Raw genomic sequence first — 13080 nt, 5'->3', positions numbered from 1 at the left:
AGGGAGCAATTGGGAGTCGGTTTGATCTAGGTAGGGGATTTCAGCATCGAGATGAGAAAAGAGCAACTCTCCCATGCGATCTAGTATGGTGTCCACTTGCTCTTTGCTTAACCGCTGGGGACTGTTGTTGTAGCTGAATGAACTTGGCCAGTAGCTGTCCACGCAAAGCGCTCTGACAACTTCACGTTGCCAAGGCGTCCATCCAAGTCGGCGAGCTGTATTTCCGATCCCGAAAGCGTTGGTGTTAGCCATTTTCGTTATGAGGCCGTTGATTGCGTGCGCCTGGAACTTGGCGCCAACAAACGTGATGTTGTCAGCGAAATAACCGTCCAAATAGAGACATTTTCCCGACACATAAGGGCCCACAAAATGTTCCAAACCTCTTGACGCGTGAAAAATTGATTGCAGTTTTGTCCAAGCCCGGAAGTCGTAGCCAGCATATTCTGCGGCGCATTGGGACCAATCAACGGCCCACGACGGTATGTTGAGACGGGATAAATCTTTGACCAAAAGAGACAGAGGCAATAAAGATTGTGTAATGTTAATGTGCTGCTTAGACACGGCAGTGTATACCTCTTCCGCAGACAAGTCGTAGTTCGGTTCGATAACGCCCTTCGAATCGGACATCAGCCCGAGAAGCGAGTATATCTGATCAAGATCCACTGAGACCGATCGGCGCCGAAGACTCAGTCGTAGCTCGAACACGGTCGAGCTTTTCCCCTTTGAACTGATCTGGTCTCTCAAAAAAGCCATTGCGGTGAATTCCTCGATCCCCCCTTCTAATAGCCTACGGGCTGGGCCGAGTTTTGTGGTCGCTAGCCACAGACCCTGGGTGGTATATTTGTCGTACCGCTCTCGGGCTTTCAGGAGGGTTTCTAATGGGAGAATCACTGGCCCGAACATGACCTGAGCTAGCGGCGCAAGAACGATCTCCTGCACTACCCAAAGCCTCTTAAACCATTCGTTGTACTGGATCTCATACAGCGTCTTGTAGAAGTGTTCCTTCCGCGCGCCCTTCCAGTCAGAGCCCCAAGCAGGGAGTTTGGGGTCGAACTCATCACCATGAGCCACACTGTGTAGAAAGCATGCCATATGTAGTAGGATTTCCGACTCCGGGAATCGTTCAAGCTCGTGCCAGTCCACCCGACGAGTCTCGATGATTTTGTCTTTTCGGTACTGGAAATGCTTGGCAGCGGCCTCTTCCGTACAGAAATCGTAGCAGCGCCCGAGCTCAGGCTCGATCTTCGATTCCGGCCAAAAGACCCATGCGGTCTCCAGCTCGCCCATCCAGACGAGGACCTCTCTGCATTTTGAATATATCTGGCCCATTATTCTGACCTGGTGATTTCTTTCTCTTGTGCAGGCTTGATCAATGCACAGCGCGTCCACCCATATGTTATCTTCCCTTGAATGAGCTCGCAATCTCCGGAGGGCTGCGTAGAGGTTCGGCTTGACGTGGACCACTTTCCCATCGACGGTGACGACGCAGTTCTCTTCTCCGCGGCCCCATACGTAACTCAGAGCAACGTAGGAAGGACTTTCGTCTAGCGAGACGACTTGGAAACCGCAACGAATTGGTTCGTTCCAGGCGTCTGGGTAGATTTGCAGGAGCCGAATCTGGTTCCGGCGCAGGTCTAGAGGACACTCGAGATGAATCGCCTGTCGTCCTTCCTCATTCGCCGCTGAAGCTTCAATGGCTCGCCCCGGCCGCTCTAAAGCTTCGCTGACTCCGTTGTGGTGGTCGGTTGGTGCCTTGGAAAACTTGGCTCCGAATCCTCGCCACGCAATGTACTTGCTGGTGGGCCAGCGCAGTTGGAATTTCATATTCGCCAAGCTTGCAAGAGGATTGCGCCGCTTTCATAGAGATTGGGTGGCGGTCAAGACAGCGCGCAAATATGTTGGGAAATCGGAAGCAGACGGCGCGCAAAGGCTCGAAGGGCAGTAGGCAGCAGCGAAGGCGACTCCAGGTGAGGCTGAACCAGAGGCAGAGCCACTAGCACCTTCAGCCACCAGACGATCAAGAGCCGTAAAAGTGCGGCTACGATGCGCATCAGAATGATGGGATATTTGCGACGTATGCGGTGGTGTGGCTTCGGGTGAGGCAGGAGAGGAGAGGAGAGGAGGAAGAAGGTTGGAGCGCAAGCGGGAAGGTTTCAGATTAGTGGGCGGGGTGCGTACTTTCCGTCACAGGGTGCGCACTGTTTGGAACGAAGCTCGTTTCGGCGGCGGTGGGGAGCTTCCATCGTCACGTTTCGGTTACGCAAGTGATTGGGCGCCTTTGCTCTAGAGAATACCGCTTAAGATAGAAGATACGAGCACTAAGCGGCTCAACGTATAGTAATGCGCCATGGTAACATAGTACTAACAGCGAAAGGCTACATTTTACCCCTGTTTACCCCTTGGAGAGTAGAGAGGTACCCCTCTCTACATGTGAATATATGGGTCTTCTACCTCTCTACTTCTTCTCGAATAGAGCTTCTTTTCTTGCTATACATGGCTACCTGGGTTCTTAGCAGGAGAGGTTCTTTGAGGCATCTTTCCTTACAGAGGAGACATCATCATCTACGCAGACGGGTGGATGCTTTACTATTATTTCATTCTCCATCGGTTATGTCTCTTTGCGTGAGCTAGGCACAGTGCTTCCTCGTCCATCCATCGACCGCGGGTCAGCTAAACAACCCACGCACCACCGACGCAACAGTTTGAAATAACCCGCTAGAATTCGCTAATCTCAAATTCAGCCTACCGCATTAACCTCATTGCATTCCCTTGCTTCGAACTCCACATTAGCTTCATAACTCATTCCCAGACTCCCATATTAGATAATCTCTTCCATGCGGTGCACATCCGAATTCCGAGTCCACCTGCGAATCTTCTTCCCCAATCCATAGTACAACGGGAACGCGAACAGCGCCGGACCGACCGTGCAAGCAAAGATAACCATGGCCGGGGTAATCCAGCCGTCCTTGCTCTCGTGCGCGAGGTCAAAGACCCAGTAGCTGTAAGAGAAGGCGATGAAGTTCTTGCAGACGGTGGCGACGACCATGATCTCGCCGGATATGGGCTTGTAGCAGTCGATGGCGTAGGCGATGCAGATAGTCGGCACCGTGGTGACGGATAAGCCAGCGAAGCCATAGCCCCAGACGATGATGTGGCCCCATGGCCACTGGCGCTGGTACGCGAGTCCGCCTAGAATGAGCGAGAGCATGGTGATGGCCATGTAGAACCACAGGGCGGGGAGGCGCATCTCGGCTTCGCGGATGCCGTTGTTCTTCCGGGTCGCCCGCGCAGCAACCCAGTCGGAGTAGGGGCCTGCGGTGGCGAGGCCAATCAGAGCACCCACCACGAAAGCGAAGTTGGTGTAGCCGACTTGGGCAGGGTTGAACATGTATGGTGGTGCGGCGAGGACTACGGACTCGGTGATGTTGAAGAAGAGGACGAGATCGGCGGGACCCGCGAGCATCAGGCCGGCCCAGAAGATGATGGGGTTGAAGAAGACTTTGACCGGCGTCCAAGTATCGCGGATGACGAACATCTTCCACCGGGAGTCGGGCTTCTGGAAGGGCATGAATTGCTGACGGGATGGTCGGCCCTTTCCGACGGGTGGAATGGAGGCGCTTCCACCTGCAGACTCGTACCCAGATACGTGAGAGGGCTGCTTTTCGACCTCGCTATCTTCGGGGCTGGAGACAACGCCACCGTTGCGGATGGACTCGGGAGGTGACACGGCCTTGGTGGGGCTGTTGTTACGATGGTATTTGGTCTCGGGGAAGGTGAGGGCAATCATGAAGATGGCGAACGCGGAAAGCGCAGTCTCCAGCCAGAAGAACGACTTCCAGCCGTGATGAGCAGCAATGTTACCGCTCATGACTGGACCAAGGAAGGCGCCGAGGAAATAGCCAGTGCTGATAATGGTTAGGAAGGGTGCTGCATTATCAGGATCTGGATGACAACTCACAAGTAGACGCCCGTCCAAAGTCCACGCTCATGCAGGAAGAAGACGTCGGCGATCATCTGCACCGGGATCGACTCACTAGTCGCACAGACGAGACCATTCAGAGCTCGAGCCGCGAGAAGGCTGCGGTGCGATGTTGCGAGAGCTTCCCAGATACAAGTCAACATGATCAGGACGGAGAAGACCAAGCTAATAGCACGACGTCCGTAGATGTTGCTCAACGGCACGATGAAGAAGTTCGCAAATCCGAGTGTGATGACCGTGATGCCGGTGAGGAGCGACAGCTGGTTATTATTGAGATGGAACTCCTGCCCGAGCAACGGAAACATGGGTGCGATCGAGAGAGCGCCGGTGACGGAGATCCAAGTGAAGAGCCATTGGCTCGCCATGACGGTGACTAAGAACCGTTAGCATCCGTATAATCCTAATGCGGTGGGCGCGCGTACGTTTCCATGTCGTCGACCAATTGAGAGGGTCCCGTGGATCCTGGGACGGGTGAGGAATCAGTGCTTTGTCCGCCCTTCCCTTCTCGTTCATGATCTCGGTGCCGGGCACCAAATCGACGTCTGCGTGTGCGGTCATGGTGGAAGACAAAGACCGATCTGTGGATGGAAGCTGGAGCAAGCAAGCAAAGTGCGAGCGCTGAGAGCCCACGCTCGGGTATTGGGGTCTAAGACTTGAAGCAGGCGCGTCGGGCTTTGGATTCCCTCCTCTTAGAATGGCCGGTCATCCGGTATATATATTGATGTCCTCCCCATACACACAAATCGGTGTGCTTGACTACTATCGTTGATCGGCACCGGGAAATTGCTGGATTGGTCTCACACGCATGCTGTGAAACTCGCTGATGCCGTGAGGCAGTCAGCTAGCCCTGAGGTTCAGGTCAACCAGTGTGCGGCGAGGACGGCCAGCCGTCCAACCAGAATTTCGCTCCCGTATCTGCCAACGCCGGAATAAGCATCGGATCGCCAACTGGCATAACTCGTTTTAGCCTAGCAAAAGAATAAGAAGGCCTGATCGTGACACTAATCTCGTCTTCCTTTGCCGCCTTCGTGCAGGTCGCGTCGTCTGTGATATCGGAAATCCGATACCGGTTAACTGATTTCGGGCCGTGTTTTCTGAAAGCATATTGTTGAGCTGCACCGTGAAAGTGAATTTAGTAGCGTTACGGCGAATCACAGAGCGGAAAAATGCTGTAAGCACAGTCAGCTTGGTTTGTGGAGAAGGGCGTCAGGCCGGCAACAGTCATGAATGCTGATGATCGACGGGGGAGGCTGCCAGTCGTTACACGACACGAAATGTCGGAGTTGGGGAGAAAAGCAATCTATTCTCATACCGACGTCTTGGAATGCTAGTCTCGCCTCATGCATGCGCCGCTCCGGAGCGCTTTGTGCTGGCGGACGCTCGTTCGATATATTCGACGGCGTTCTGGGTGGTCGCTGTTCCACAGCTGTGCCATATGCGTCCGACTTCAGGACACGGAGCTCCGCGAGAAGTTGATCGACAAGATACGAGGCGTAGTTCCTGGATGGTGGATTGGTGTTGATCGGCCACGGAGCATTGTGGAGACCCAGCGGCGCGCGGACCCTCGTTTCGGAGAATGCGGGGAAGCGGCCGTCAGCGATCAGCACCACTAAAAGAAGCTTATCGCAACTTTTTTGCTCCTTCGTGTCAAAATTTAGAGTAGATAACTTCTGATGTTTTGGATGTGGTTGGCGTATATTCCTTGTCGAATGTCTACCCTTCAATGGTAGGTCAGGCAGGCACCCAGGGGCCGGTCTGCAGGGCGACCAAGGTGCTTTTCCTGTCGAATCCACCATATTACCCATATGGACTGGTCTTGCAGAAACCTAAATCTGGGGTCTTCATACATGTGGCTAGCAATAGTTGGAGTGCTGATGGTGAACATGTTCACAAGAAGCATGGCCGGCCGTAACCTCGGAAGCTGCAGCGCTCAGTCGCACGCTAGACCCAAAGGAGCATATGCGAGTCAAAAGTATCAGTCACTGCGCCACGACCTGTGGAGGGGAGATCAACCTCTCTCCCGAACGAGATCCTTCTACCACATCTATACCTCCGCATTCCAAACACACTCGCCCTCAAAATACGTCCTCAACACCTTCGCACCCTCAAACTCCCCCACACTCAAATCCCTATCCACCACAATAAAATTCGCAATCTTCCCCACCTGAATACTCCCCACCTCCTTCTCCTTCCTCACAGCCTCTGCCCCCTGAAGCGTAAGCATACGGCACAGTATCTCGCCGCCCTTCTCCTTGGATCCGCGTCCTACCGACTCCACAATGTTCGCCAGCGGGCCGAAGAGCGAGGGATCGGGAGTAGCGCCCCAATCGGAGCCGAGCGTCATAAGCGCGCCGGTGTCGAGCATCTTGGGGAAGTTCCAGTCCATGAGGCCGTGCGAGGCGGAGGTTACGGGGTGCACGAAGAACATGGCGGGCGACATTTCGGCTGTGACGTTGAGCTTCTTGAAGCGGGTGTATTCGTCTAAACGAACGGCTTCAGTTAGCACGTGAATCTACTGACTAGCCAGGGGAGTAAGTAACGCACCGTCATGCACTCCGCTGCAGTGCGCGATTTCATGCCTTGGTCCATTGGGATTCTTCTGCCTCGCGGCCTCAATCGCATCAAGAGCCATTCTTGTCGACCCTTGCCCCGCGCAATGGACCTTGAACGTCATGCCTTTCCGGTCGTACTTCGCAATCGCGTCGGCGATGTCTTCGACGAAGATCTTGGTCTTATCCGGTGCACCGTGCTCATCCAGCTCACAGTGCGTGAACAGCGGGGGCAGGGGCACACCGTCTAGGATGATCTTGATGAAGCCCGTCTGCACGTGCTTGCTCTTCCACTTTTCCGCTGCATCAAGGAGAGGATGCAGGGTGGCTTTGGACTCGGAGGCGACGAATTCAGGCCCGTAGACAATGTGCGCAGCGATGTCCATGTGAAGTTGGTTTTCGGTCTCCAATTCGCGCAGCGCATGTAGGAGTAGTGTGTTGGAGCTCGCTTCCTGACAGCTCGTGACACCCGCTCTATGCGCAATGCTAATGGCATGCTTTAGAGCCCTCTTAATGTGCGCGAGACAAGGCGCCGGCATCGCAATCGCCACCTTGTTCATGGCCGTCTCGCCCAGCTCACCCGTCAAGCTCCCGTCTTCCCGGCGGTAGAACTTGCTCCCCTGAATATCCTTCTCGTTCTCAATATCGTACCCAGCTCTTTTCAGTGCCTCGGTGTTAAGCAGCCTGGAATGTCCGGCTCCGCCCAGCACTACGACCGGCTGATCCGGAAACACCTCGTCCAAGTACTTCCGATCAGCGATGCCATTCGGGAAGCCTTCATTGCTGTACATATTCGCCATGATCCAGTCCTGGTACGCGTGTACGTACTCGCATCTGCAGCTCTGTTCCTTGATCCTTGGCCCGATAGTCGCGTCGGTCGTATCGTATCCGATGTTGGCATCACTTATCAATCCCAGGCCGGAGTAGAGCAAGTGCATGTGCGCGTCGTGAATACCGGGCATGACGAAACGACCCTTCAGATCCACGGTGACGAGGTGAGACTGCCGGGCGAAGGCGCTAATGGCGGCATCGCTGCCGACGTGGGTGAAGAGCCCTTCGGGGGAGATGATGAAAGCGGATGCCCATGGTTGTTCAGAGTCGATGGTGAAGACACGGCCGTTTATATAAGCTGTGCTGTTATTGGGTGTCGTGGAAGAGATCACGGGCGCCATTATGGGAAAACGTTGTGTCGACACTATTTAGGGCTCTTCAACGTCGACGCGAGAAATCTGGAAAATACACAGTAAGTGAGCAAAGGAGTTGTCAAGATGCAGCTGTATGAGAACAAGTGGGCGCGTTGCCGTAGACATGAGGTTGAAGGTGCGGAATATGGCCGCACTTGATTCGTCGAATGGCGGGAAGCCGGAATACTTCGCGAAAGATTGGCGCGGGGTCCGGGATTTAGAAAGAGCATGGGATCCACGCATATTCCTTTCCCGGTTCCTGATAGAAGACGGAACTACTCTTCTTAGTGCAGTGTCTGACGTCTGACAGCCTTTTGAACGGTAGGGCAGCAGAGCGGGGGCACATTTTCCTATATTGGTAGGTGATAGTGGTCAGCCCGATGTTCTTGGCGCAGTGCTCACCATTTCCGCAGGAATGTACGAGGTTGTGGCTGTTGTACTTTTAGAACGAATCTTGCCTATACTACAAATGTACAGGTGGTGGAGAAGCTTTCCTCGAGAAGGAGAGAAGGAGCTTTTGACTCCGCCGTTTAGTCGAAGAGGATGCTGCCTGGAGACGGCAATAAATAATGAAGGAAGGGACACTGAGAGTGCAGTTAAGGCCGGTCTGCGCTGGCATGATGCTGCATCTTGGTGGCAAGGGGTCGAGGCTGGTTCGGCGGGAGGCAGGCGATATGAGAGTACCAATTGTAGGGGCCATATAGCTGGTGTCAACCAAGATAATTGTCGCTGTTGAAGCTTCGTCCCTTGACAAAGCGTGGATTCTGGATGGAACATTTCGACCCTGATGTCCACGACGAGGTTTCGAGGTGAGGTGCGGTGCTCTCGGTTCCGTTTCCGCGTTTGGACGTTGCGGGGTAGAACCGAGGCAAAAGCTCGACATGGGAGCTCCAAGCATCAGGAGCCGTCGCATCCTCGGCCAGACGGCCAGACAAACGTACGACCACACGAGAGATGCTGCGGATTCCATTACGAGGCGCGCAACCCGTCGCATCCTCCTTCTTTTTACCTTGGATGACGCACTGAGGGTCGCCCGCGTATCTGCTAGATATCCGAACCTATCCTCCGAACAACTTTGCCGCCATGGCTAGTCGACCGCTCTCCGCTTCCTCCTCCACCTCCGGCTTCTTCCAGGCTCTTCCAGTCCTTCCACCCCAGTATTCCTCCCCCGGGAGTCTTCCTGCGCATCTGCAATCCCAGTACAAGAACGCTACCGACGCATCCGACGACAAAGTCCTAGCCCGTATTCTAGAGCTGTACCTCCCCTCCGATAATGCCAATGTCACGCAGCACGTACACCTCCTAGCCCGCGTCTGCTTGGACCCCTCCGTCCTCGTGCACTCCACTGACGCCGAAACCAACCATCCCGTCCTCCGGCCGCTGACCACTTTCGGTGAAGAAAACAGGAACGACCCGCTATGGACGACTACAGGATGGCAGAAGCTGAAGGAGATTGGGTACCAGGAAGGGGTCATTGCGGTTGCTTATGACAAATCCCAAACTACGTACAACCGCCGGGTCCATGAATTTGCGCTGGGGCATCTGTGGTCTTGCACTGCGACCATGACCGGCTGCCCGATGAGCATGACCGACGGAGCGGCCACGCTGCTGAGCAGACACCTTGGTGATGAGGACGGCGACCAGCCCGGTCGGAAGAAGGTATTCGAAGAGGCCTATCGTAGACTCATAAGTCGCGACCCAACAACTGCTTGGACGAGCGGGCAGTGGATGACGGAGCGAACGGGTGGCAGCGACGTATCCGGCACCGAAACAGTCGCTATACGCCTCACTTCCGAAGAGCTCGCGGAAGAGGCAAATGCCGGGAGGGATGTCGACGCCGTTGGAATGCCCCTCGGCCCTTGGAAGATCGACGGCTTCAAGTGGTTTAGCAGCGCTACCGACTCCGAAATGACTGTCCTCCTTGCCTGCACTGCAAAAGGCGGTCTCTCTGCGTTCTATGCGCCCATGCGCCGACGTGTTGGAAGAAGCACGCCATCTGCTGGTATCATCAACGAAGAAGATCCGCCACGCACGGAGCTCAACGGCATCCGCATCCAGCGTCTCAAGAACAAACTGGGCACCAAGTCCCTTCCGACTGCCGAGCTGGAGATGAAGGGCACCCGCGGCTGGCTCATTGGCACCGAGGGCCAGGGTGTCAAAGAAATCTCAGCTATCCTCAACATCACGCGTCTGCACACCGCCGCCGGGTCCGCAGCGAACTGGTCGCGCGGCCTAGCCGTTTGCCGCGCCTACACAAAGGTACGGAAGGTGCGCGGCGGCCTGCTCCAAGATAACCCAGCGCACCTCCGGTGGATGGCTGATGAGACGGTCAAGTATTGCGCCGGCACCCAATTCGCGTTTTTCAACGTAGCGTTACAGGGAGCTTCGGAGCAGCACTGGGATAAAATGGCCGCGAACACGAAAGCCGAAAAGCTGATTCCGAGGGACAAGACGCAGGTAGCCGCTCTTCTCCGCCTCCTGACTCCCGTAATGAAGGCCCAAGTCAGCGTGGCTTCGGTCCATGGCTTGCGGCAGTGTATGGAGTGCCTCGGTGGAGTCGGATACTGCGAAAATAACGAAGACGGCGGCCTGATGAACATTGCAAAGATCTACCGGGATAACCTCGTGAATCCCATCTGGGAAGGCACCGTTAATGTCATGGCCGAGGATGTTGTTCGAGTTCTGGTCGATAAACGCTTAGGCAATGGGAATATCCTGGAGAACTTTTTCGCGCCTTGGATTCAGAATACGCTGAAGAACTGCTCGAGCGAGTTCAGAAGCAAAGTTGCGCTTGTGGAAGAGAGATACCAGGCGTTGCGCGCGCTCGTAGACGGTAGGCAGAGGGAAGACCTGCTGTACTGTGGACGAGAGATCTTGGAGCATATTGAGGCTATCGTATGCGCCTGTTTACTAATGTACGACGCGTCCGTTAGTCACGATGCTACTGCGGCCGAAATCGCAAAGAGATGGGTACAGTCCAAGGCTCTGTCGCCGAGACCAAAGCCGAGCGGTCGACAATGGAAGGATGAGGTGTCTCTGGACCGGAATATCTTTTTGGGAAGTCAAAGTCGCCAGCGCCAGGTGTTGGAGAAGCTGTAGAGAATGTGCGTGACGGATGCGGACCTGAGTTCGGGCGATTGAGTTCCGCCTAATATGCCATTACCGCCAGAACGGGACATATACAGGGATATATCGGTGCTATACCTATGTAGGATAGACACGCAATCCTACGAACCTCGCGTTCGTTCAGTAGTGGTAATTTCGAAACAACCCTACGCTCGCGAGATCGTGCAGTTACTCGGTCCCTGTTGTATATGAGCGGGGCTGAGCTAGGCTGCACTTCTACGGCAGCATGCAAGACAGCAACAGATATACTCAACTCCAACAGCAAACAGGACTTCCCGGGCGGCGACATGTCTGAGTCAGGTGATAAAATCGTGCCCCTTCATCACTTTGACGATGGTCCTCTTTGGCGCGCGTTCATCCTCTATTCTTTATTTGTCCTCGATCACGTTCTCGATGCCGAGAAGCTGCGAACAAGCCTAGAGCGCCTTATCCGAAAGAAGGGATGGCAAAAGTTAGGAGCGCGACTAAAACAAAATGTAAGCAGCTCTAGGGTGATTCTTCTGAGCTATCCACGTACGATGCTAGTGCCTAACACGAATCCCTAGAGAGACGGACGCCTCGAATATCACCTGCCGGCATCCTTTACATATGAGCGTCACGCTCTCGCATACTCGCATGTGGAGTACGAAATTGACGCCGCCGACCACCCCGTCGCTTCCCGCTTGCCTAGGCCTACTGCAGCGCCTGCTATCGTTGGCGATCCAGATGACTTCTATGCCCTCATGCGACCCCCTGGAGGCCCCACGTCTCTCGCAGACTACATCGACGTGGACAGACCTCAACTAGGGCTGCACATCGTCTCGTTCAGCGACACTACCCTCGTTTCGCTGTACTGGCCTCACACCCTCTTCGACGCCATGGGAAAGAAGGCGCTCCTTGATGCATGGACACTCATGATCCAAGGAAGAGAGGACGAAGTGGAAGCGCCTTATGGCACTGATTTCGATCCTCTAGACACGCTAGGGACGGATCCTGCACAGGCGCATAGGCTCGAAGGCCAGAGGATGGGACTATTAGGTCTTCTGGGTTACGCGCTACGGCAGATTCCTAGTTTCCTAGCTAAGCAGGAGAATCGCATGGTATGTGTACCAGCATCTTTCTTGAAAAAGCTGCGCGAAACAGCGATTGCGGACCTCGCTGCTGCGCGAAAGGACGACCAAACCAAAGAAGAGCCTTTCCTGAGCGAGGGCGACGTCCTCTGCGCATGGTGGACGCGCCTCGCCATCGCGCACCTCCCACCGAGCTCAACACGCACCGTCGCTCTCTACAACGCGTACGATATCCGGAAAGCGCTGTGGCCAGACCTGCTCCCGCGAAATGCGTCGTACGTCTCGAACGCCATCGGCTTCATCCACGTGCTGCTCCCCGCCCAAGACATCGTCTCGAAGCCGCTCAGCCACGTAGCCTCGGCCATCCGCAGTGCGATCGACGAGCTGGGCGCCCGCCAACAGGTCGAAGCCTTCTTCGCGATGCAGCGGGCGAGCCGGTGGGGGCTGCAGCCTTTCTTCGGCGATAGTGGTATGCATATGGTGACGTATTCTAACTGGACTAAGGCGAGGCTGTTCGAGCTGGATTTCTCTGCCGCGGTGGTGGGGGAGAAAGGTGTGGCTGCGGCAAGGGATGGGAGTGTGGGGAGGCCGAGATATATTCAGAATAGCCAGTTTGGGCTTACGCTGCCGAATGGGTATCTGATTAGTGGGAAGGATGGTAGGGGGAACTATTGGCTGTCTGGGTACATGAATAAGGGGCACTGGGGTCAGATTGAAGAGCTGCTTGCTAGGGAGGAGTTTGGAGGTATGTAGTGGTGGTGAACTTGAAGGGATGGAGCTGGTGTCCACGCTCCGCTATGCCGGTAGTGTGAAATTGGTGTGAAGAAAACGAAGAGCTCGACAAAAGCTAAATATCAGAGAATTGAGCCGGATTACTCATTGAAAAATTTGTTGAAGGTCACATGATGTAGTGCCGAATGCGTCCATATGACGTCACCCCGCTTTATATGCTAACTCGATCCTTGATAGCTCAAAACAGCTACTCGAAGGGGCTTACAACCAGCGAATTTATGTTATTCTTGTCCATTCGGACTCGAGTAGTAGTGGGTGAGAATTACAAAGGATGCTTTGCGCCGCGGCATCCGTTCTCGCCGCAGGAAGATTTATCTGTCGTCATGATGTTACGCTGACATTTAGTCACTCCGCACAGATCATGCGAGCCAGATAAGTACCGCTCAACAAATTTTCAGGTC

The 13080-nt window shown here is 54.7% G+C and overlaps 6 protein-coding genes across 6 annotated transcripts; 2 read left to right on the top strand and 4 right to left on the bottom strand.

Annotated features, from left to right (window-relative positions):
• Positions 1-1281: 1281 nt before the first annotated feature.
• Positions 1282-1638, bottom strand: BU26DRAFT_381357 (HET-domain-containing protein; the record flags this gene model as incomplete). Its single annotated transcript, XM_033822581.1, has 1 exon — positions 1282-1638. A coding segment is annotated over one exon (357 nt), but the record flags the coding sequence as incomplete, so codon positions are not given.
• A 943-nt stretch (positions 1639-2581) lies between these two features.
• Positions 2582-4892, bottom strand: BU26DRAFT_539417 (MFS general substrate transporter). Its single transcript, XM_033831506.1, has 3 exons — positions 4402-4892; positions 3959-4352; positions 2582-3905 (listed from the first exon to the last, which is right to left on the bottom strand). The coding sequence occupies exons 1-3, from the start codon at positions 4535-4537 to the stop codon at positions 2819-2821; spliced, it is 1617 nt and encodes a 538-aa protein (XP_033685735.1). The 5' UTR covers positions 4538-4892; the 3' UTR covers positions 2582-2818.
• Positions 4893-6023: 1131 nt separating this feature from the next.
• Positions 6024-7700, bottom strand: BU26DRAFT_529886 (amidohydrolase 3; the record flags this gene model as incomplete). Its single annotated transcript, XM_033830922.1, has 2 exons — positions 6024-6460; positions 6524-7700. 2 exons carry the CDS (start codon positions 7698-7700, stop codon positions 6024-6026), a joined length of 1614 nt encoding a protein of 537 aa, XP_033685734.1.
• Positions 7701-7892: 192 nt separating this feature from the next.
• Positions 7893-8577, bottom strand: BU26DRAFT_269128 (uncharacterized protein). Its single transcript, XM_033821360.1, has one exon. The coding sequence runs from the start codon at positions 8487-8489 to the stop codon at positions 8085-8087; it is 405 nt and encodes a 134-aa protein (XP_033685733.1). The 5' UTR covers positions 8490-8577; the 3' UTR covers positions 7893-8084.
• Positions 8573-10918, top strand: BU26DRAFT_269134 (uncharacterized protein). The gene has a single exon (XM_033821361.1). The coding sequence runs from the start codon at positions 8796-8798 to the stop codon at positions 10809-10811; it is 2016 nt and encodes a 671-aa protein (XP_033685732.1). The 5' UTR covers positions 8573-8795; the 3' UTR covers positions 10812-10918.
• A 207-nt stretch (positions 10919-11125) lies between these two features.
• Positions 11126-12640, top strand: BU26DRAFT_423600 (uncharacterized protein; the record flags this gene model as incomplete). The annotated part of the gene is made up of 2 exons (XM_033823518.1): positions 11126-11314; positions 11384-12640. 2 exons carry the CDS (start codon positions 11126-11128, stop codon positions 12638-12640), a joined length of 1446 nt encoding a protein of 481 aa, XP_033685731.1.
• Positions 12641-13080: the final 440 nt, after the last annotated feature.

The sequence above is a fragment of the Trematosphaeria pertusa genome, assembly GCF_010094035.1.
Source record: "Trematosphaeria pertusa strain CBS 122368 unplaced genomic scaffold BU26scaffold_5, whole genome shotgun sequence".
Lineage (NCBI taxonomy): Eukaryota > Fungi > Ascomycota > Dothideomycetes > Pleosporales > Trematosphaeriaceae > Trematosphaeria > Trematosphaeria pertusa.
Note: the sequence above shows the minus strand (reverse complement) of the source record. Positions and strands in the feature narration are given on the sequence as shown.

Coding starts and splice junctions, on each gene's coding strand:
- BU26DRAFT_539417 (XM_033831506.1), bottom strand. CDS start 4,537: ATGACCGCACACGCAGACGTCGATTTGGTGCCCGGCACCGAGATCATG. Junction 4,353..4,401: donor TTGGTCGACGACATGGAAAC/GTACGCGCGCCC, acceptor AACGGTTCTTAG/TCACCGTCATGGCGAGCCAA. Junction 3,906..3,958: donor CTTTGGACGGGCGTCTACTT/GTGAGTTGTCAT, acceptor AACCATTATCAG/CACTGGCTATTTCCTCGGCG.
- BU26DRAFT_269128 (XM_033821360.1), bottom strand. CDS start 8,489: ATGTTCCATCCAGAATCCACGCTTTGTCAAGGGACGAAGCTTCAACAG.
- BU26DRAFT_269134 (XM_033821361.1), top strand. CDS start 8,796: ATGGCTAGTCGACCGCTCTCCGCTTCCTCCTCCACCTCCGGCTTCTTC.